Raw genomic sequence first — 21,764 nt, 5'->3', positions numbered from 1 at the left:
CTTATAGGAGGGTAAAAATCCTGCAGTGTATTCCTGGCTTTACAGAAATCTCTGATACAGTGCCCGACTGCTGCCAATTGAGCCTCTTTAAAAGTGCTCCTGGCAGCGGTGGGATTCGAACCCACGCCCCCGAAGAGACTGGAGCCTTAATCCAGCGCCTTAGACCGCTCGGCCACGCTACCACTTAAAGGGCTTGCGTCGGTTGTCCGGAGCTCGCATATGCAGGCTGCATCGAGAATCAAGCCAGCTTCATTCAAGTTAACTGAACAATACATTCGCAAGTCACAAGCATATTACAGCAATTTTCCCATTAACTGAGAATAAGAGTCAACCTGATATTTGTTAGTATTCTGAAACAAGAAAGTATTTATAACGTACGCAGCCTACAAACGCGACCCGCCGAAGCTGCAGCCTTCTGATTGAGAAACGGTCCACGTGAGACTTCCAAAGCGCGTAGATGGCCTGGCTGACTGCTGGCAATAGAGCCTCTTTAAAACCACTGCTGGCAGCGGTGGGATTCGAACCCACGCCCCCGGAGAGACTGGAGCCTAAATCCAGCGCCCTGGACCGCTCAGCCACGCTACCTCTTGGAGAAGGGCTCTCTGGTGCGTTTCTGTGTGGGTGCAGCTCCACGGACAGCCTCAGTTGATTTCGAGGATCTCGTCGGCGGGAGAGAAACACCTTTGAGGTCCTGCTGTGCTGAGTCATACTCCTGGAGATCCCAAATCCTACAGAGTTCTATCGTTTAGAAAGTACATCTGACACAACAAATGAAGCCATGGGGTTTGCTTAAACTCGAAAATTAGGTGAGATTCCCAAAGCTCCCACAGAAATCTAAAGGAAGCGCTTCTGACAAACCAATTAACATGTGGGATGTTCTTGCATGCCAAAACCACTTTATTCTCCCAATACTCTGAAGCCCGGGATACACTGCACTATTATTGGCTGTCCCAGACGAAAGATTGCCATCGTGAAACAATCGTCGCGATTTCAGTGATCGTGGCTCTTCATCGGTGGTCCTATGTCGTACAATGAGAGAGGTTCAAAGACGGCCGTTTTCCCGGTCTTTCGTCCAAAGATAGCCTACGATAGTTTTCTGACAGTGTCAGAAATTCAGCATGATCAACGCACAGTGTGTTTGCTGCTACGACCTGCGTACTGGTATTTGTTTAACGCGAGCGCATGCTGTTGACGTTTCGCTAACGTGTGACGCAGCCGCCGAAGCTTCCGTGTCATCATCGTACAGTCTACATGCCTGTCGTACCCGGGTTTAAACGATCTATGACGCACAGTGTGATAAGGTAATGATCTTATAGGAGGGCAAAAATCCTGCAGTGTATTCCTGGCTTTACAGAAATCTCTGATACAGTGCCCGACTGCTGCCAATTGAGCCTCTTTAAAAGTGCTCCTGGCAGCGGTGGGATTCGAACCCACGCCCCCGAAGAGACTGGAGCCTTAATCCAGCGCCTTAGACCGCTCGGCCACGCTACCACTCAAAGGGCTTGCGTCGGGTGTCCGGAGCTCGCATATGCAGGCTGCATCGAGAATCAAGCCAGCTTCATTCAAGTTAACTGAACAATACATTCGCAAGTCACAAGCATATTACAGCAATTTTCCCATTACCTGAGAATAAGAGTCAACCTGATATTTGTTAGTATTCTGAAACAAGAAAGTATTTATAACGTACGCAGCCTACAAACGCGACCCCCCGAAGCTGCAGCCTTCTGATTGAGAAACGGTCCACGTGAGACTTCCAAAGCGCGTAGATGGCCTGGCTGACTGCTGGCAATAGAGCCTCTTTAAAACCACTGCTGGCAGCGGTGGGATTCGAACCCACGCCCCCGGAGAGACTGGAGCCTAAATCCAGCGCCCTGGACCGCTCGGCCACGCTACCTCTTGGAGAAGGGCTCTCTGGTGCGTTTCGGTGTGGGTGCAGCTCCACGGACAGCCTCAGTTGATTTCGGGGATCTCGTCGGCGGGAGAGAAACACCTTTGAGGTCCTGCTGTGCTGAGTCATACTCCTGGAGATCCCAAATCCTACAGAGTTCTATCGTTTAGAAAGTACATCTGACACAACAAATGAAGCCATGGGGTTTGCTTAAACTCGAAAATTAGGTGAGATTCCCAAAGCTCCCACAGAAATCTAAAGGAAGCGCTTCTGACAAACCAATTAACATGTGGGATGTTCTTGCATGCCAAAACCACTTTATTCTCCCAATACTCTGAAGCCCGGGATACACTGCACGATTATTGGCTGTCCCAGACGAAAGATTGCCATCGTGAAACAATCGTCGCGATTTCAGTGATCGTGGCTCTTCATCGGTGGTCCTATGTCATACAATGAGAGATGTTCAAAGACGGCCGTTTTTCCGGTCTTTCGTCCAAATCGTAGCGGTGGCCTACGATAGTTTTCTGACAGTGTCAGAAATTCAGCATGATCAACGCACAGTGTGTTTGCTGCTACGACCTGCGTACTGGTATTTGTTTAACGCGAGTGCATGCTGTTGACGTTTCGCTAACGTGTGACGCAGCCGCCGAAGCTTCCGTGTCATCATCGTACAGTCTACATGCCTGTCGTACCCGGGTTTAAACGATCTATGACGCACAGTGTGATAAGGTAATGATCTTATAGGAGGGTAAAAATCCTGCAGTGTATTCCTGGCTTCACAGAAATCTCTGATACAGTGCACGACTGCTGCCAATTGATCCTCTTTAAAAGTGCTCCTGGCAGCGGTGGGATTCGAACCCACGCCCCCAAAGAGACTGGAGCCGCTGCCGAAGGATAGTCCAACATAATGTTGAAAAATGTTGAAGCACAGCCAATCAAATCGAAGCGCTTCAACATTTAGAGCCAATCGAGTCGAAGCGCTTCAACATTTGCAGCCAATCACAGAGCGGAAGTTTCAACATTTTCAACATTTGACCAATCAGAGTGAAAGAGAAAGTCTTCGGGTACGATTCCCCTCTTCACCTGTAGGTGGAGTAAGAGTGATGCTCGATGACGTGTTACTGCTCTTCTATTTTTTTTTTTTGAGTTGCCGCTCTTCGCCAGTAGGGGGAGTAGGCTAAAAATGTCAATAAAGTTGCCGAAATTGGCCGAAAGTGTACGGTCTTTGACGAGAGGGATAAGAAGACCTAACTGGGAGTGTCAGGGGTCAAAAAAGTTCAGTAGAAGGTTCATGCCCTACGACGAGCATCATTGCCACGGACATCAACATCTTTAAACGGAGGACAAATATTTGTATCTTTTATTACGGACTATAACCGGTAAGAATGCATAACTTAATAGCATAATTAAATCTGAGAGATAATTAGAGTTTAATTTTTAATTAGTATAGTTTTAACAACTGTTTAGGAGAAGACAATGTCTGCAAAAAAATCGCACAAAGGCATGTCGGACGCTGAATGGATTTCACGTCTAAGAAAGTTTGCCAGTACAGGTGTTTGGCCTTCAGAAGAAGGTAATAGACCAGCTCCTAGACAAAAAAAGTGGCACGAGCTTTATCAAAGGGTAAGTGTGTGTTTTTTGTTATTTTTGCGTAAGAAAACAATGAACAACAAGTGTTTGTTGACTTGCATAATTAAGCATTTACAATAGATCTGGCCATTTACTGTATTTCCATAATAGTAACTAATGAAAGTACATTAGTGTTTGTTGACATGCATAATTAAACAGTAAAAGTAGAACTGTTTGTTTACTGTATTTACATAATAAAGCAAGAGATTAGTAATCTCATTCATTAGTCTCATTCATTACAACATTGTAACGTGACTTAGGATTTACATGGTGTAATTGTTTATATGCCTTTTTGTTTATTTATTTATGATTGAATGTACTACTGACTACTGCTGTACTATAAAAGAAAAGCTACTTGAAACAAAGATTTGAGAAAGTGGGGGTAGGGATGGTTGGGGGTTTCAGTCAAGGTGTGACTTGTGTTTTTCCTTTACATGATCTTTTAAGGGAATCACTCCCTTAAAAGTCACTCCCTTAGTTTTATTCTTAAATTACAAATGCATGTACTGTGTATTGAATTTGCCACAATGTTTATAGATTGAAAAATGCCCGATGCACTCTCGTGGCCAGACAACATTGTTTGGAGGTGTCCTAAAGTGCACATGTGGTTTTCACACTCAAAAGGTAAAATACATTTCAATATGTTGCAAGTAAAAAAAAACAATGTTTTTCTTTCAAATATTGATTGTATGTAATTTTTGGTTGTCTTTATCAGCCACCTATGTCTACTGGACAGACACCAAGGGTCATGCAACAACAGTCTGCTGCTGCTATTGGATCACCACAGGAGGAGAGTCAGCATCAACCCCAGGTCCAGCCTCAACCTCAGGTCCAGCATCAACCTCAGGTCCAGCATCAACCTCAGGTCCAGCATCAACCTCAAGTCCAGCATCAACCTCAGGTCCAGCATCAACCTCAAGTCCAGCATCAACCTCAGGTCCAGCATCAACCTCAGGTCCAGCATCAACCTCAGGTCCAGCATCAACCTCAGGTCCAGCCTCAGGTCCAGCATCAACTTCAGGTCCAGCATCAACCTCAGGTCCAGCATCAACCTCAGGTCCAGCCTCAACCTCAGGTCCACCCTCAGCCTCCACCCCAGCGTACTCCATCAAGGATTTCGCCAAGTTTGTCACAGGTAGATTACTTACATTTTTTACAGGACTTGCAATGTTAACTATACATTTAAGTATCAAAGTCTGTATTGATTGGAAATTTGGTAAAGTATAGAAAGTAAAGGCTGAGATGTTTTCACATTTGCCTGCCAACTGACACACACTGTGGCGTCTGCTGATTGGTCAGTTTAAATATCTTGTGTCAAGGTATGATTGTTCCCTTGCTTTGCAACCTATATGCCCTATCGTTCCTGCCCTCTAAAAAAGGCAGGGCTTTTTTAACCCATCGCTGTGTAAATATTGTATAGAACATACCGCTGAGTTAAAAGTTACCCAATGCTGGGTTGTTTTTATTTGTTTATTTGTTTATTTATATGGATCCCAACATTTCAATAATCACAGTTGATAAATATACACATATAAACATTACTTAAAACAGGACTAGACAATTAATAAGATATGATTTATGATTACATTAATCAAGACATATAAAAACCTACATCAACACATAACACCGTAGACTACTTTTAAATGACAGCTTAGGTGACAAACCTTAATGGGAATGGTATTCCAGATGAGAATAGCTCTATACAGGACAGTTTTCTTCAAAAAATTAGTTTTTGGGTGGGGGGGTCACTATATGACCATTATTTGCTTTTCTGGTGTTATGATTATGAACAGCGTTACAGTATTTGATTAAACAGAGAAATAGGCATTTTCATTGTCAATGTGTTATAGATCATGGTGTTTAAAGTAACTGTTATTCTTTGGTTTAAAGTGAGCCATGAAAGTGTAGGCAAGGCAAGGCAAATTTATTTGTATAGCACATTTCATACACAGAGGTCATTCAAAGTGCTTAACATAGAAATGAGAAAACAATGCACGCATTTTAACACACGATAAAATCACAATAAAAACAAAGATACATGAGAATTTAAAATCAATTAAAGAAAATAAATGTGATTTTAATAAAAACAGTTTAAAATGTTAAAAAGAATAAAACAGGAGTAAAAGTGACTTGAGTTAAAAGTGCAGTCATTGTGAAGCAGCACAGTGCTCATTCAGTAAATGAAGAGTTAAACAGATGTGTTTTCATCTAGATTTAAAAGTGTTTAATGTTGAAGCACATCTGATCTCTTCTGGAAGCTGATTCCAGCTACAGGTGGCATAATATCTAAATGCTGATGCACCTTGTTTTGAGTTAACCCTTGGTATTTCTAACTGACCGGATCCTAATGATCTGAGTAATCTGTTAGGTTTATATTCAGTTAGCACATCTGTCATGTATTTGGGTCCTAAGCCATGAAGTGATTTATAAACGAATAGCAATACTTTAAAATCTATTCTAAATGTAACAGGAAGCCAGTGTAAGGACCTGAGGATTGGAGTAATGTGCTTAGATTTTTTGGTTCTGATCAGAATTCTGGCAGCAGTGTTTTGTATGAGCTGTAGCTGTCTAATGGTTTTTTTTGGGATACCAGTAAGGAGTCCATTGCAGTAATCCACCCTGCTTGTGATGAAAGCATGAACAAGTTTCTCTAAATGTGGTCAATACATGTTGCTGTTGTAATGCCCACCTTGTTGCTTAAGATTCTAGTTGGCACTTTAACTATTTGATGTTAATTGCAGACACTTAAATAGGAAATTACTTTCTTTTTCTTTGTGCATCTGTCATCATTCCAATCAATGTTTATATCTCCAAGCAAGTAAAGTTCACAGTTAACATCAGAGACATTATCAAGCATTTCACCTAAGCATGTTAGATAGTCCATGTGTGCATCAGGAGGTCTATAACAGCATCTCACAAGCACTGGTCTCATATAAGGTACATGGACGTCTACCCATATAGCTTCAATGTCATCGCGTATGAAATTTTGTTTTAACTTACAAGGAATGTTGCTTTGCACAAAGATGGCCACACCACCACCAAATTTATTTTAACACGTGGTTTGGTAACAACAGCCCAGCATTATGTAATGTGTAACCAATGGTGTTCTGCCCAATATTTATCCAGTAAAATAACCCAGCATTTTTACAGTGTGTTCTTGGATTCTCCTCTTCCTCTCTACTTTGGCTCTGCTGTTGTAGGGTAAAGACCATTAAACTACACAGCAAAGTGCCTTATGGTTTTTCACTTTATTTTGGTCTTCTTTATTTTGGCAGTTAAAGCTACTTTTTCTGTCATGTATGCAAAATTGACTTAAGTAGTAAATATGTTAATACTGTTCCCCAGCTTATACTTTATCTGCATTTATCATGCAGCCATTTCAGGTGTAATTAAAAGTAATTTTATTTTTTCCCCACTGTGCTAACACATTTTTATTGAAATTGTTTTGCCCTATTTCAGTTTACCAAGTCAAGATTTAGCGGGTCTCATATTGCTGCAGCGAAGCCCAACCTAAAGATGGCTAGAAGACCATCTCAGGCTACTGACCAACCTAGCTCAACAGCAGTGTCCAGTCCTCCTATACCAAGCACCACTGTATGTATAGGCCACATTGCATTTGCATACTTCTTTTCTCCGTTTATTATTCCAGAAAACCATAATATAATGAAGTAAGAACAATACTATACATTACTATACAGTGCTTTATTTTAAATAGATTTACTATCACAAATTTGGTGTTGTCAGCAATATTTATTTTTTAAGAAATTGACACTCTTATTCAGCAATGCATTGCATGCACATTACATTTATCAAAAACAACAATTGTTTCATTTTAAAATATAAAAAATTGTAACCCTAAAGGGTGTTTCAAGTGTAATATTTCTGTAAAGGCTAGGGACAGAAAAATGGACATTTCCGAAGAATGACCCAAAACTGAACACATACTACTGAACAGTGGTGTATTGTTACATCTAGGATGACATTAAATGATTGAACAGTTATATTTGATGTCTTTCTACTGTTGTAAAATATATTGCATTGCATGTTTGTACAGACACAAGACCCTGGAGTTCCAGTCTCCGTCCCCAGATCAACTGCCGATGTTACCAGTCCCACATCATCATGCAGTGTTGTCTCCGTAAGTAGTTTAATATTCTACTGGTCCAGTGGGCTTATTATGTTTGTATATTAACTGTCACACACAATGGGGCCAGCCAACTGACACGTTTGTAACAATTTTAAATTCTGCCACAAATGTATCCATTTGTCAGTATAATAGATAAAGGCTCACATGCCCAGAAATGATACATTTTATTATTTTTATATAATTTCCTTTTTAATGACTAATTTAAAGTTACCAGTTTGTACACTGTAAAAAGTTTCATGGGCTTTTCAACATTTGAGATATCAAATACACTGGACAAATGTTTACATAAGGCTTTCAACACAGAATAATAACAGAATTTCTAAAAAAAGATCCAAAGTTTACCCCTGATTCACTGTACAATGTTATTTAGTTTTTATGTTTTGTGATAGTTTACATATTATAGTTTACATATACCTGCCTTTTCATTGTATGGTGTTGATGTCATTAGCATCGCTGCATGTTTTAATTTATTGAAGTAGTTGTGTATGAGTTTCTTAATTGTTCACAATGTAAGAATATTAATCTTAACATCATACAGTCACTGGTGAAAAGGAGTCAAATATGCATAAAATGCTGAATTGCAAAGATTCTTGTCAGAGTCATGTATCCAGTTTTTCCTTATTTTATGTTATTTGATTTAATCCTGTTTATTATCTTGTTAATTAGCTCCGCCTCTGTTCTCATTATTTTCAATCGTCCTCACCTGTGTCTTGTTTAATTTGATTATCTGTCCTGTGTATTTATAGTCTGTCTGTGATTCAATTCCTTTTCTCATCTTAGTTGGTGTTAAATGTTGTTTTAGTGTGTTGTGTGCATCTGCTTGTCTGGTCATTGCTAATTTTGTAATTAAAGTTTTTTCCTTTATCCTCCTGTATACACAACTCTTGTAATTCTGCAGAAACTCGATGAATTAAATAGATAGACACGGTAAACTAAGTTTTAATGACTACAGCTGAAAAATACTTTTTAGTGTGAAAATAATCTGTTATTTAGATGAGCATTTTATTTAAGGGTCATCTTGGATAAAGCGTTATTTAACAAAGGTAACTTAAGGGACTAAATGTTTTGTCTCTTTTTCCTCACAGAGTGCTCCTACCACGCTGTTACAAGCACCAAGTGTACTACCGCTTCCTCGTTTGTGGTCGGAGACCTTGCCACCAGAGGATCACAGGTGGATTGCAAGCCGGCTTTTTAAAATGGGGTCCAGGGGAAAGCCGGAACTCCGTGACAACCTTCAGCTCTGGTATCACCCACCACAGCCTGCACTGACATACAATCAGGCTCCTGCTCCTGACAGATTTTTTTGTCATGCCCTTTTGCTGTGGATGCCGTATAAGCTGTGGAAGGTCAAGGTTCTCTGTCCCAATCCTGCCTGTGGACAGCATCAACTGACAGGAGGCGGTCTGCATAAAAGGGCACGGCAAGTTCATGACATTGACAGGATGTACAACATGGTCACAGAAACCCTCATCTGTAAGAAGTGTAAAGCTTCTCATGTGTCCTGGAGTCAGACTGTCCTGCAACAGCTGGATCTGGGTCATCGCTCTGAGTTTCGGGTCATCCTCACGCAGAAGTGAGTACACTTTAATTTCCTCAAGTTGTTAGCCCATCATCCCATATTTGCAGACACTTTAAATATTTTTATGTGGTGTAAATAATGTATCTGTGGATTTTGCTTTTTTTAGGTATGCCTGTGATCTGAGAGTCATTAGACTCTTGCGTGAACGTGGCCTAGGCAACAGCCCCACGCGTGTTATTAAACAGCTGCGTGAGAACCACAGCGAGGAGTGGCTCCAGCGTCTGGCCCGGTACACCACCCAGTGCATGGACTTCATCAACCGCCCTGGGGTGTTGCCAATGCAGTTCCAGGAACCTCCTGAGCCTACAGTGTTGCCGAGCGTCAAGTGGCTTCTCACTGTGTACAGCCAAGACATCCTGACAAGGCTGGATGAAATCCATGCCAGGATAACATCCACACATGGCACAGTGTTGAAAATGGATTCCACTAAAAAGGTTAGCAGTTAAATTCTATGTATGCCATTGTCTGTTTTATCGCAAAAAGATGCTTTATTTGTAATTTGCATGGTTGGTTTCATTACATTTGTAAAGCATGTTTCATATGTCTTTTGCAGATCACCAAGAAGCTGGCTGGTACAGCGAGGGGAACAGGAAAATGGCTCACTTCTGTTGGCAATGAGTTTGGTCAGGTGCTCATGAGTGTGTTGACAGCCCAGGAAGGAGCAGGACTGGACATGATGATAGATGGTCTGGTGAAAAGATACCAGCAGGCTGGTGTGGATCCACCTGCTGTGTTGTATGTTGACTGTGGGTGCTGCACTGAGGTGGGGGAAACCAAGCTGAAAACCAGGTTCAGAGGATGGCCAGATCTCTTAATAAGGCTGGACATCTGGCATTTCATGCGCAGGATTGCTGTGGGCTGTACAACTGATGCCCATCAGCTTTATCCTATATTCATGGCACGACTGTCTGCATGCATCTTTGAATGGGATGCTGCTGATGTTGCTGTGCTACGCAGAGCCAAGAAAGCGCTGCTGGTGTCCCAGGGTTGGCCTGTGCTGACAGATGAAGTTGTCAGTAAACATCTTTCCAAACAGGAGCTGGCTCTGCATTGTCGGAGGAGGACCCGTGGAGAGGAGACTACCATTCTTCTCCTTGAGCGGCTGCTAACAGAGCTCATGACCAGCAATGGCAGTGACTCTATGGGTGTTCCTCTTCTGGACAGAGAAAGGATGGAGCACATCTGGACTGTCCAGAAGAAGCATGTCAAATGCATCCAGGACCCACCCGGTGTAGCCCTCTATACTGAGACTGGGACCTTAACCAAGGGAGGTGTGCTTCTGAAGACATACCGATGTGCCAGAGGATCCACATCTCTAGAGTCCTTTCATTTACATTTAAACCGTTTTATCCCAGGTATGTGTCTGTGACAAATACTTTGCATTTGTAAAAACAAACCATCACATGCCTTTGTGTGTTTCTTTAATACCATCTAAACACTATTGTCTCTTTACAGGTACCAGTGCCAACAGTCTTAATTTTCAGATTTATCTGCTGGAGGGACTAAACCGGTGGAATCAGGACCGGGAGGCTGCTTCCTTGTTATCAGGACCATCAGCTTTGTGCAGCTACACGGGAGAACTTGTTTACTGCGTAAACAGGAATTATGAAAAGCTGTTTGGCAAGAAAGTGGTCCCCACATTTCATCCACCTGCATGTTACACTGGTAAGAGAATTTGTTTTTGTTAATAAACCTGCAGTTTGTGAGTCTTATTTTTTTTTTTTATATAATTAACTCTCTCATTTGTATTTAATTCCCTTTTATTTGTTTATTTAGGTGAACTTATTGGAGTGCAGTATTTATTCCAGCAGACTGGTCGGGCACTGCAGGACATGAACCCAGACTCTGAGCAGACGGCAGAGCTTATAGAGGAACTTGATGTGGAGGAGAGGGAGGAAGATGAAGGGTTCTTTGACATCAATGAGGATCACACAATAAGAGATCCAGAGGCTGTTCTGTCACCGCCCTCCACCATGACAACGAGTCCCTCTACCTTGGTTGCAAGCAGTGCCACATCTATCCAGGCCTCCATATGTACTTCACCGGTTCTTCTGACACGTGACCCCTCACAGTCTCCAACTGCTCTCTCACCTGTTCACGTGGAGCCTGGAGATACAGGTCAGGATGATGATGATGAAACGGTAAGTGTCACTTGTATGTGTTTCAATTTAACTTGAATATTTCAAACGGTGTTTGCGAATATCTGCTTCAGTGCATTTCAGATATTTTGAACTTAAGAGTAATTAGTTAATTAACAGAAAATGTGAATATCAAACAAAATATTTAGTGTAATTTGTTTTTAATAGGCTGTTGACTCCCAGAACGTGCCAGGATTCCAGCATGTGGACAGGCTGTCAGAATATCTGGTCGAGCTTCGGAAACGCACAGCCCTCAGCCTGACTAACCAGGAAGCGGAAACAATAATTGGACTTTGGCAAAACCTGGATGCCTTTGACAAGCGGCGGGTGGTGTATCGACCTCGATTTAAGAAGAGACTGCTGACTGGACGCTTCAGAACACCAAAGACGCCCACTCGCACCCCTGGAGTAGAGAGCACCACCAGATGCGTGCTGGGTGCAAGCAGCGCACCTGCTCAGTGGCCTGACTGTTGCCGTCTGGTGGAAACCATTTTCATCAGGCTATGCGTAATCCACCTTGCCCCCAAAAGAAAAGGCGGGAAAACTTATTCAAGATGGTCTTTGATCCTAGAAGACTATCGCAAGATAAGGCAGCTTGTGTTTGGCAATGGCTTGGTGATGAACGAAACTTCATTGCAGCTGGTGGAGGTTAACCAGAACACCCTGATTGACTGGTACAACGAAAGAAAGATAGACCAGCAAGTGACACTGATAGTTCGAGGCCTTGATTTGCCTCATCCCATCCCTGAAGCTCAGGAGCCTCTTCAGGATGCCAAACGGCTACGAACTGAGCTGCAGCAACCAATGCAGCTGCACCAGTACAAGCTACCAGATAGCACAGCAGGACAGGCAAAGCAAAGAGTAATATCTATTAGGCAGCCCCCTCTCAGACCCAAAACACCAGCAGCACCTGGAGCATCACTGCAAATGGTGTCAACAGGTTTCCAAAGTGTGCCGTTGCTCCAGTTTGTGCCAATGGTGCAGGGAATGCCAATGGTGCAGGGCATGCCAGTAGTTCATGGTGTGCAAATGGTGCAGGGCATGCCACTTATGCAGCCAGTTTTACAGCCAGCAGTTGTCCAAGGCACCACCTCACAGCCAGCTCCACCAGGTGCTAGTCAAGGAGCTATGCCCAAGAGACCCTACAAGCGAACAGTAGAGGCGAACACTTGCAAGAAGTGTGGCCAATTTAAGACTGCTGAAACTGGGCATAGCCAATACAGGGGCAAGGTGTACTGTCCCCAGACTGAGACTGTGTCCAAAGAAGTGTGGTTGGAGAACATGCGTAGAATCTCCAACTAATGTATGCAGTTTTATGTTGGTAAAGTTGACCGTTCTTAATATTTGATTGTTACTGTACTTTTAGTTGTTTTAAAAGTGTTTTTAATATTGTATTTAACTTTTTGTTTGTGTTCTCTTTACTTATTTACAATTTAATATTCATTACTGTTCTTTTAACATTTGTAAACGCACTTAAAACTTTGTCAAGTGATGACTTTGACTTGGTTGGCATGCGATACTTGGCACACAATATAACACTTGCTTGTACAAAGGATTATTGGTGTATCTTATTGTTCTCACAACATAACAATTACCATAGAAATGTCTATTTAAAGTATTTAGAATTTATTTATTGCGTGTGTGTTTTATATTCATTTCAAGTTTCTTCTCACTTTTGTAAATAAAAACACATTGTGGTTGTACTTTTGATTTTGTGTCATTACTCTTAGTAAAGGCAATACTCCGTAAGTTGCAATAATTTGTATATAAAATGAATAACAGTGCTTTTATACTTGTAACAAACATTACTACTAACAATTATGGTTACATCTGAATCTGAAAGTGTCTGGTTTAAATATATATATTAACAAAATACGGAATCAGTATAACATATCAACAATTCATACTACAACAGAATAATAATTACAGATACTACCACTAAATAATAACAACAGAATTGGCACGGTGCATAAATTTTATTTATTCAAATACCATAAAGAAAATTAGTACATGTGTATTCCATAAACAACTAACAATTATGGTTACAGTTACATCTGAACCTGCAAGTGTCTGGCTTGGTGTATATATTTATTTAACAAAATACTGAATTAGTATAACATATCAACAACAATTTATACTACAACAGGATATTACAAATACTACCACTAAATGATAACAGAATTGGCACGGTGCATAAATACATTTTATTTATTCAAATACCATAACGAAATTAATACATGTGTATTCCATAAACAACGCAACTGCATGCGTTCAAGAATTTGATAAAAATAAAGTGCCTTTGGCTGGATTCGAACCGAGTCTTTGGCGCGTACCTGCAATAGGAAACAATGTATTTAAAATGGGTCATTTCCGTCGCGTAAACTGTATAAACAATCAGACAGAAGAAAGATCTGTCACCAAACATCCGATTTCTCCTCTCTTCCTTCTCGTTTTCTCTTTCGCTTTTTCCCTTTCTCTTTTTCTTTCTTCCCCCTTTTCCCCCCTTCTTCCCCGTCTTTGTTGGACTATTGTTCCCCAGCTTGGGCGCAGCGCCTTAGACCGCTCGGCCACGCTACCACTTAAAGGGCTTGCGTCGGTTGTCCAGAGCTCGCATATGCAGGCTGCATCGAGAATCAAGCCAGCTTCATTCAAGTTAACTGAACAATACATTCGCAAGTCACAAGCATATTACAGCAATTTTCCCATTAACTGAGAATAAGAGTCAACCTGATATTTGTTAGTATTCTGAAACAAGAAAGTATTTATAACGTACGCAGCCTACAAACGCGACCCCCCGAAGCTGCAGCCTTCTGATTGAGAAACGGTCCACGTGAGACTTCCAAAGCGCGTAGATGGCCTGGCTGACTGCTGGCAATAGAGCCTCTTTAAAACCACTGCTGGCAGCGGTGGGATTCGAACCCACGCCCCCGGAGAGACTGGAGCCTAAATCCAGCGCCCTGGACCGCTCGGCCACGCTACCTCTTGGAGAAGGGCTCTCTGGTGCGTTTCGGTGTGGGTGCAGCTCCACGGACAGCCTCAGTTGATTTCGGGGATCTCGTCGGCGGGAGAGAAACACCTTTGAGGTCCTGCTGTGCTGAGTCATACTCCTGGAGATCCCAAATCCTACAGAGTTCTATCGTTTAGAAAGTACATCTGACACAACAAATGAAGCTATGGGGTTTGCTTAAACTCGAAAATTAGGTGAGATTCCCAAAGCTCCCACAGAAATCTAAAGGAAGCGCTTCTGACAAACCAATTAACATGTGGGATGTTCTTGCATGCCAAAACCACTTTATTCTCCCAATACTCTGAAGCCCGGGATACACTGCACGATTATTGGCTGTCCCAGACGAAAGATTGCCATCGTGAAACAATCGTCGCGATTTCAGTGATCGTGGCTCTTCATCGGTGGTCCTATGTCATACAATGAGAGAGGTTCAAAGACGGCCGTTTTTCCGGTCTTTCGTCCAAAGATAGCCTACGATAGTTTTCTGACAGTGTCAGAAATTCAGCATGATCAACGCACAGTGTGTTTGCTGCTACGACCTGCGTACTGGTATTTGTTTAATGCGAGCGCATGCTGTTGACGTTTCGCTAACGTGTGACGCAGCCGCCGAAGCTTCCGTGTCATCATCGTACAGTCTACATGCCTGTCGTACCCGGGTTTAAACGATCTATGACGCACAGTGTGATAAGGTAATGATCTTATAGGAGGGTAAAAATCCTGCAGTGTATTCCTGGCTTTACAGAAATCTCTGATACAGTGCCCGACTGCTGCCAATTGAGCCTCTTTAAAAGTGCTCCAGGCAGCGGTGGGATTCGAACCCACACCCCCGAAGAGACTGGAGCCTTAATCCAGCGCCTTAGACCGCTCGGCCACGCTACCACTTAAAGGGCGTGCGTCGGTTGTCCGGAGCTCGCATATGCAGGCTGCATCGAGAATCAAGCCAGCTTCATTCAAGTTAACTGAACAATACATTCGCAAGTCACAAGCATATTACAGCAATTTTCCCATTAACTGAGAATAAGAGTCAACCTGATATTTGTTAGTATTCTGAAACAAGAAAGTATTTATAACGTACGCAGCCTACAAACGCGACCCGCCGAAGCTGCAGCCTTCTGATTGAGAAACGGTCCACGTGAGACTTCCAAAGCGCGTAGATGGCCTGGCTGACTGCTGGCAATAGAGCCTCTTTAAAACCACTGCTGGCAGCGGTGGGATTCGAACCCACGCCCCCGGAGAGACTGGAGCCTAAATCCAGCGCCTTGGACCGCTCGGCCACGCTACCTCTTGGAGAAGGGCTCTCTGGTGCGTTTCGGTGTGGGTGCAGCTCCACGGACAGCCTCAGTTGATTTCGAGGATCTCGTCGGCGGGAGAGAAACACCTTTGAGGTCCTGCTGTGCTGAGTCATACTCCTGGAGATCCCAAATCCTACAGAGTTCTATCGTTTAGAAAGTACATCTGACACAACAAATGAAGCCATGGGGTTTGCTTAAACTCGAAAATTAGGTGAGATTCCCAAAGCTCCCACAGAAATCTAAAGGAAGCGCTTCTGACAAACCAATTAACATGTGGGATGTTCTTGCATGCCAAAACCACTTTATTCTCCCAATACTCTGAAGCCCGGGATACACTGCACGATTATTGGCTGTCCCAGACGAAAGATTGCCATCGTGAAACAATCGTCGCGATTTCAGTGATCGTGGCTCTTCATCGGTGGTCCTATGTCGTACAATGAGAGAGGTTCAAAGACGGCCGTTTTCCCGGTCTTTCGTCCAAAGATAGCCTACGATAGTTTTCTGACAGTGTCAGAAATTCAGCATGATCAATGCACAGTGTGTTTGCTGCTACGACCTGCGTACTGGTATTTGTTTAACGCGAGCGCATGCTGTTGACGTTTCGCTAACGTGTGACGCAGCCGCCGAAGCTTCCGTGTCATCATCGTACAGTCTACATGCCTGTCGTACCCGGGTTTAAACGATCTATGACGCACAGTGTGATAAGGTAATGATCTTATAGGAGGGCAAAAATCCTGCAGAGTATTCCTGGCTTTACAGAAATCTCTGATACAGTGCCCGACTGCTGCCAATTGAGCCTCTTTAAAAGTGCTCCTGGCAGCGGTGGGATTCGAACCCACGCCCCCGAAGAGACTGGAGCCTTAATCCAGCGCCTTAGACCGCTCGGCCACGCTACCACTTAAAGGGCTTGCGTCGGTTGTCCGGAGGACGCATATGCAGGTTGCATCGAGAATCAAGCCAGCTTCATTCAAGTTAACTGAACAATACATGTGCAAGTCACAAGCATATTACAGCAATTTTCCCATTAACTGAGAATAAGAGTCAACCTGATATTTGTTAGTATTCTGAAACAAGAAAGTATTTATAACGTACGCAGCCTACAAACGCGACCCCCCGAAGCTGCAGCCTTCTGATTGAGAAACGGTCCACGTGAGACTTCCAAAGCGCGTAGATGGCCTGGCTGACTGCTGGCAATAGAGCCTCTTTAAAACCACTGCTGGCAGCGGTGGGATTCGAACCCACGCCCCCGGAGAGACTGGAGCCTAAATCCAGCGCCTTGGAACGCTCGGCCACGCTACCTTTTGGAGAAGGGCTCTCTGGTGCGTTTCGGTGTGGGTGCAGCTCCACGGACAGCCTCAGTTGATTTCGAGGATCTCGTCGGTGGGAGAGAAACACCTTTGAGGTCCTGCTGTGCTGAGTCATACTCCTGGAGATCCCAAATCCTACAGAGTTCTATCGTTTAGAAAGTACATCTGACACAACAAATAAAGCCATGGGGTTTGCTTAAACTCGAAAATTAGGTGAGTTTCCCAAAGCTCCCACAGAAATCTAAAGCAAGCGCTTCTGACAAACCAATTAACATGTGGGATGTTCTTGCATGCCAAAACCACTTTATTCTCCCAATACTCTGAAGCCCGGGATACACTGCACGATTATTGGCTGTCCCAGACGAAAGATTGCCATCGTGAAACAATCGTCGCGATTTCAGTGATCGTGGCTCTTCATCGGTGGTCCTATGTCATACAATGAGAGATGTTCAAAGACGGCCGTTTTCCCGGTCTTTCGTCCAAATCGTAGCGGTGGCCTACGATAGTTTTCTGACAGTGTCAGAAATTCAGCATGATCAACGCACAGTGTGTTTGCTGCTACGACCTGCGTACTGGTATTTGTTTAACGCGAGCGCATGCTGTTGACGTTTCGCTAACGTGTGACGCAGCCGCCGAAGCTTCCGTGTCATCATCGTACAGTCTACATGCCTGTCGTACCCGGGTTTAAACGATCTATGACGCACAGTGTGATAAGGTAATGATCTTATAGGAGGGCAAAAATCCTGCAGTGTATTCCTGGCTTTACAGAAATCTCTGATACAGTGCCCGACTGCTGCCAATTGAGCCTCTTTAAAAGTGCTCCTGGCAGCGGTGGGATTCGAACCCACGCCCCCGAAGAGACTGGAGCCTTAATCCAGCGCCTTAGACCGCTCGGCCACGCTACCACTTAAAGGGCATTCATCGGTTGTCCGGAGGTCACATATGCAGGCTGCATCGAGAATCAAGCCAGCTTCATTCAAGTTAACTGAACAATACATTCGCAAGTCACAAGCATATTACAGCAATTTTCCCATTAACTGAGAATAAGAGTCAACCTGATATTTGTTAGTATTCTGAAACAAGAAAGTATTTATAACGTTCGCAGCCTACAAACGCGACCCGCCGAAGCTGCAGCCTTCTGATTGAGAAACGGTCCACGTGAGACTTCCAAAGCGTGTAGATGGCCTGGCTGATTGCTGGCAATAGAGCCTCTTTAAAACCACTGCTGGCAGCGGTGGGATTCGAACCCACGCCCCCGGAGAGACTGGAGCCTAAATCCAGCGCCTTGGACCGCTCGGCCACGTTACCTCTTGGAGAAGGGCTCTCTGGTGCGTTTCGGTGTGGGTGCAGCTCCACGGACAGCCTCAGTTGATTTCGAGGATCTCGTCGGTGGGAGAGAAACACCTTTGAGGTCCTGCTGTGCTGAGTCATACTCCTGGAGATCCCAAATCCTACAGAGTTCTATCGTTTAGGAAGTACATCTGACACAACAAATGAAGCCATGGGGTTTGCTTAAACTCGAAAATTAGGTGAGATTCCCAAAGCTCCCACAGAAATCTAAAGGAAGCGCTTCTGACAAACCAATTAACATGTGGGATGTTCTTGCATGCCAAAACCACTTTATTCTCTCAATACTCTGAAGCCCGGGATACACTGCACTATTATTGGCTGTCCCAGACGAAAGATTGCCATCGTGAAACAATCGTCGCGATTTCAGTGATCGTGGCTCTTCATCGGTGGTCCTATGTCGTACAATGAGAGAGGTTCAAAGACGGCCGTTTTCCCGGTCGTTCGTCCAAAGATAGCCTACGATAGTTTTCTGACCGTGTCAGAAACACAGTGTGTTTGCTGCTACGACCTGCGTACTGGTATTTGTTTAACGCGAGCGCATGCTGTTGACGTTTCGCTAACGTGTGACGCAGCCGCCGAAGCCTTCGTGTCATCATCGTACAGTCTACATGCCTGTCGTACCCGGGTTTAAACGATCTATGACGCACAGTGTGATAAGGTAATGATCTTATAGGAGGGCAAAAATCCTGCAGTGTATTCCTGGCTTTACAGAAATCTCTGATACAGTGCCCGACTGCTGAACAATACATTCGCAAGTCACAAGCATATTACAGCAATTTTCCCATTAACTGAGAATAAGAGTCAACCTGATATTTGTTAGTATTCTGAAACAAGAAAGTATTTATAACGTACGCAGCCTACAAACGCGACCCCCCGAAGCTGCAGCCTTCTGATTGAGAAACGGTCCACGTGAGACTTCCAAAGCGCGTAGATGGCCTGGCTGACTGCTGGCAATAGAGCCTCTTTAAAACCACTGCTGGCAGCGGTGGGATTCGGACTCACGCCCCGGAGAGACTGGAGCCTAAATCCAGCGCCTTGGACCGCTCGGCCACGCTACCTCTTGGAGAAGGGCTCTCTGGTGCGTTTCGGTGTGGGTGCAGCTCCACGGACAGCCTCAGTTGATTTCGAGGAACTCGTCGGCGGGAGAGAAACACCTTTGAGGTCCTGCTGTGCTGAGTCATACTCCTGGAGATCCCAAATCCTACAGAGTTCTATCGTTTAGAAAGTACATCTGACACAACAAATGAAGCCATGGGGTTTGCTTAAACTCGAAAATTAGGTGAGATTCCCAAAGCTCCCACAGAAATCTAAAGGAAGCGCTTCTGACAAACCAATTAACATGTAGGATGTTCTTGCATGCCAAAACCACTTTATTCTCTCAATACTCTGAAGCCCGGGATACACTGCACTATTATTGGCTGTCCCAGACGAAAGATTGCCATCGTGAAACAATCGTCGCGATTTCAGTGATCGTGGCTCTTCATCGGTGGTCCTATGTCGTACAATGAGAGAGGTTCAAAGACGGCCGTTTTCCCGGTCGTTCGTCCAAAGATAGCCTACGATAGTTTTCTGACAGTGTCAGAAATTCAGCATGATCAACGCACAGTGTGTTTGCTGCTACGACCTGCGTACTGGTATTTGTTTAACGCGAGCGCATGCTGTTGACGTTTCGCTAACGTGTGACGCAGCCGCCGAAGCTTCCGTGTCATCATCGTACAGTCTACATGCCTGTCGTACCCGGGTTTAAACGATCTATGACGCACAGTGTGATAAGGTAATGATCTTATAGGAGGGCAAAAATCCTGCAGTGTATTCCTGGCTTTACAGAAATCTCTGATACAGTGCCCGACTGCTGCCAATTGAGCCTCTTTAAAAGTGCTCCTGGCAGCGGTGGGATTCGAACCCACGCCCCCGAAGAGACTGGAGCCTTAATCCAGCAAAACCGCTCGGCCACGCTACCACTTAAAGGGCTTGCCACGGTTGTCCGGAGCTCGCATATGCAGGCTGCATCGAGAATCAAGCCAGCTTCATTCAAGTTAACTGAACAATACATTCGCAAGTCACAAGCATATTACAGCAATTTTCCCATTAACTGAGAATAAGAGTCAACCTGATATTTGTTAGTATTCTGAAACAAGAAAGTATTTATAATGTACGCAGCCTACAAACGCGACCCCCCGAAGCTGCAGCCTTCTGATTGAGAAACGGTCCACGTGAGACTTCCAAAGCGCGTAGATGGCCTGGCTGACTGCTGGCAATAGAGCCTCTTTTAAACCACTGCTGGCAGCGGTGGGATTCGGACTCACGCCCCCGGAGAGACTGGAGCCTAAATCCAGCGCCTTGGACCGCTCGGCCACGCTACCTCTTGGAGAAGGGCTCTCTGGTGCGTTTCGGTGTGGGTGCAGCTCCACGGACAGCCTCAGTTGATTTCGAGGAACTCGTCGGCGGGAGAGAAACACCTTTGAGGTCCTGCTGTGCTGAGTCATACTCCTGGAGATCCCAAATCCTACAGAGTTCTATCGTTTAGAAAGTACATCTGACACAACAAATGAAGCCATGGGGTTTGCTTAAACTCGAAAATTAGGTGAGATTCCCAAAGCTCCCACAGAAATCTAAAGGAAGCGCTTCTGACAAACCAATTAACATGTGGGATGTTCTTGCATGCCAAAACCACTTTATTCTCACAATACTCTGAAGCCCGGGATACACTGCACGATTATTGGCTGTCCCAGACGAAAGATTGCCATCGTGAAACAATCGTCGCGATTTCAGTGATCGTGGCTCTTCATCGGTGGTCCTATGTCGTACAATGAGAGAGGTTCAAAGACGGCCGTTTTCCCGGTCGTTCGTCCAAAGATAGCCTACGATAGTTTTCTGACCGTGTCAGAAACACAGTGTGTTTGCTGCTACGACCTGCGTACTGGTATTTGTTTAACGCGAGCGCATGCTGTTGACGTTTCGCTAACGTGTGACGCAGCCGCCGAAGCCTTCGTGTCATCATCGTACAGTCTACATGCCTGTCGTACCCGGGTTTAAACGATCTATGACGCACAGTGTGATAAGGTAATGATCTTATAGGAGGGCAAAAATCCTGCAGTGTATTCCTGGCTTTACAGAAATCTCTGATACAGTGCCCGACTGCTGCCAATTGAGCCTCTTTAAAAGTGCTCCTGGCAGCGGTGGGATTCGAACCCACGCCCCCGAAGAGACTGGAGCCTTAATCCAGCGCCTTAGACCGCTCGGCCACGCTACCACTTAAAGGGCTTGCGTCGGTTGTCCGGAGCTCGCATATGCAGGCTGCATCGAGAATCAAGCCAGCTTCATTCAAGTTAACTGAACAATACATTCGCAAGTCACAAGCATATTACAGCAATTTTCCCATTAACTGAGAATAAGAGTCAACCTGATATTTGTTAGTATTCTGAAA

At 44.3% G+C, this 21,764-nt stretch overlaps 1 protein-coding gene and 14 non-coding genes across 15 annotated transcripts; 1 reads left to right on the top strand and 14 right to left on the bottom strand.

Annotated features, from left to right (window-relative positions):
* Positions 1-100: 100 nt before the first annotated feature.
* Positions 101-182, bottom strand: trnal-aag (transfer RNA leucine (anticodon AAG)). Its single transcript has one exon. It is a non-coding gene; the product is annotated as a tRNA-Leu (tRNA).
* Positions 183-503: 321 nt separating this feature from the next.
* trnal-uag (transfer RNA leucine (anticodon UAG)) lies at positions 504-585 on the bottom strand. Its single transcript has one exon. It is a non-coding gene; the product is annotated as a tRNA-Leu (tRNA).
* An 824-nt stretch (positions 586-1,409) lies between these two features.
* On the bottom strand, positions 1,410-1,491 carry trnal-aag (transfer RNA leucine (anticodon AAG)). The gene has a single exon. It is a non-coding gene; the product is annotated as a tRNA-Leu (tRNA).
* A 321-nt stretch (positions 1,492-1,812) lies between these two features.
* On the bottom strand, positions 1,813-1,894 carry trnal-uag (transfer RNA leucine (anticodon UAG)). The gene has a single exon. It is a non-coding gene; the product is annotated as a tRNA-Leu (tRNA).
* Positions 1,895-3,261: 1,367 nt separating this feature from the next.
* On the top strand, positions 3,262-12,683 carry LOC135734460 (uncharacterized). The gene is made up of 11 exons (XM_065253326.1): positions 3,262-3,511; positions 4,055-4,141; positions 4,233-4,652; positions 6,977-7,111; positions 7,572-7,655; positions 8,750-9,237; positions 9,350-9,677; positions 9,797-10,598; positions 10,699-10,908; positions 11,020-11,384; positions 11,550-12,683. The coding sequence occupies exons 1-11, from the start codon at positions 3,365-3,367 to the stop codon at positions 12,681-12,683; spliced, it is 4,200 nt and encodes a 1,399-aa protein (XP_065109398.1). The 5' UTR covers positions 3,262-3,364.
* A 1,596-nt stretch (positions 12,684-14,279) lies between these two features.
* Positions 14,280-14,361, bottom strand: trnal-uag (transfer RNA leucine (anticodon UAG)). Its single transcript has one exon. It is a non-coding gene; the product is annotated as a tRNA-Leu (tRNA).
* Positions 14,362-15,185: 824 nt separating this feature from the next.
* trnal-aag (transfer RNA leucine (anticodon AAG)) lies at positions 15,186-15,267 on the bottom strand. The gene has a single exon. It is a non-coding gene; the product is annotated as a tRNA-Leu (tRNA).
* A 321-nt stretch (positions 15,268-15,588) lies between these two features.
* On the bottom strand, positions 15,589-15,670 carry trnai-uau (transfer RNA isoleucine (anticodon UAU)). The gene has a single exon. It is a non-coding gene; the product is annotated as a tRNA-Leu (tRNA).
* An 824-nt stretch (positions 15,671-16,494) lies between these two features.
* Positions 16,495-16,576, bottom strand: trnal-aag (transfer RNA leucine (anticodon AAG)). Its single transcript has one exon. It is a non-coding gene; the product is annotated as a tRNA-Leu (tRNA).
* Positions 16,577-16,897: 321 nt separating this feature from the next.
* Positions 16,898-16,979, bottom strand: trnal-uag (transfer RNA leucine (anticodon UAG)). The gene has a single exon. It is a non-coding gene; the product is annotated as a tRNA-Leu (tRNA).
* An 831-nt stretch (positions 16,980-17,810) lies between these two features.
* Positions 17,811-17,892, bottom strand: trnal-aag (transfer RNA leucine (anticodon AAG)). The gene has a single exon. It is a non-coding gene; the product is annotated as a tRNA-Leu (tRNA).
* Positions 17,893-18,213: 321 nt separating this feature from the next.
* Positions 18,214-18,295, bottom strand: trnal-uag (transfer RNA leucine (anticodon UAG)). Its single transcript has one exon. It is a non-coding gene; the product is annotated as a tRNA-Leu (tRNA).
* A 1,019-nt stretch (positions 18,296-19,314) lies between these two features.
* trnal-uag (transfer RNA leucine (anticodon UAG)) lies at positions 19,315-19,395 on the bottom strand. Its single transcript has one exon. It is a non-coding gene; the product is annotated as a tRNA-Leu (tRNA).
* Positions 19,396-20,618: 1,223 nt separating this feature from the next.
* On the bottom strand, positions 20,619-20,700 carry trnal-uag (transfer RNA leucine (anticodon UAG)). The gene has a single exon. It is a non-coding gene; the product is annotated as a tRNA-Leu (tRNA).
* An 808-nt stretch (positions 20,701-21,508) lies between these two features.
* trnal-aag (transfer RNA leucine (anticodon AAG)) lies at positions 21,509-21,590 on the bottom strand. The gene has a single exon. It is a non-coding gene; the product is annotated as a tRNA-Leu (tRNA).
* Positions 21,591-21,764: the final 174 nt, after the last annotated feature.

The sequence above is a fragment of the Paramisgurnus dabryanus genome, chromosome 1 (genome assembly GCF_030506205.2).
Source record: "Paramisgurnus dabryanus chromosome 1, PD_genome_1.1, whole genome shotgun sequence".
NCBI lineage: Eukaryota > Metazoa > Chordata > Actinopteri > Cypriniformes > Cobitidae > Paramisgurnus > Paramisgurnus dabryanus.
Note: the sequence above shows the minus strand (reverse complement) of the source record. Positions and strands in the feature narration are given on the sequence as shown.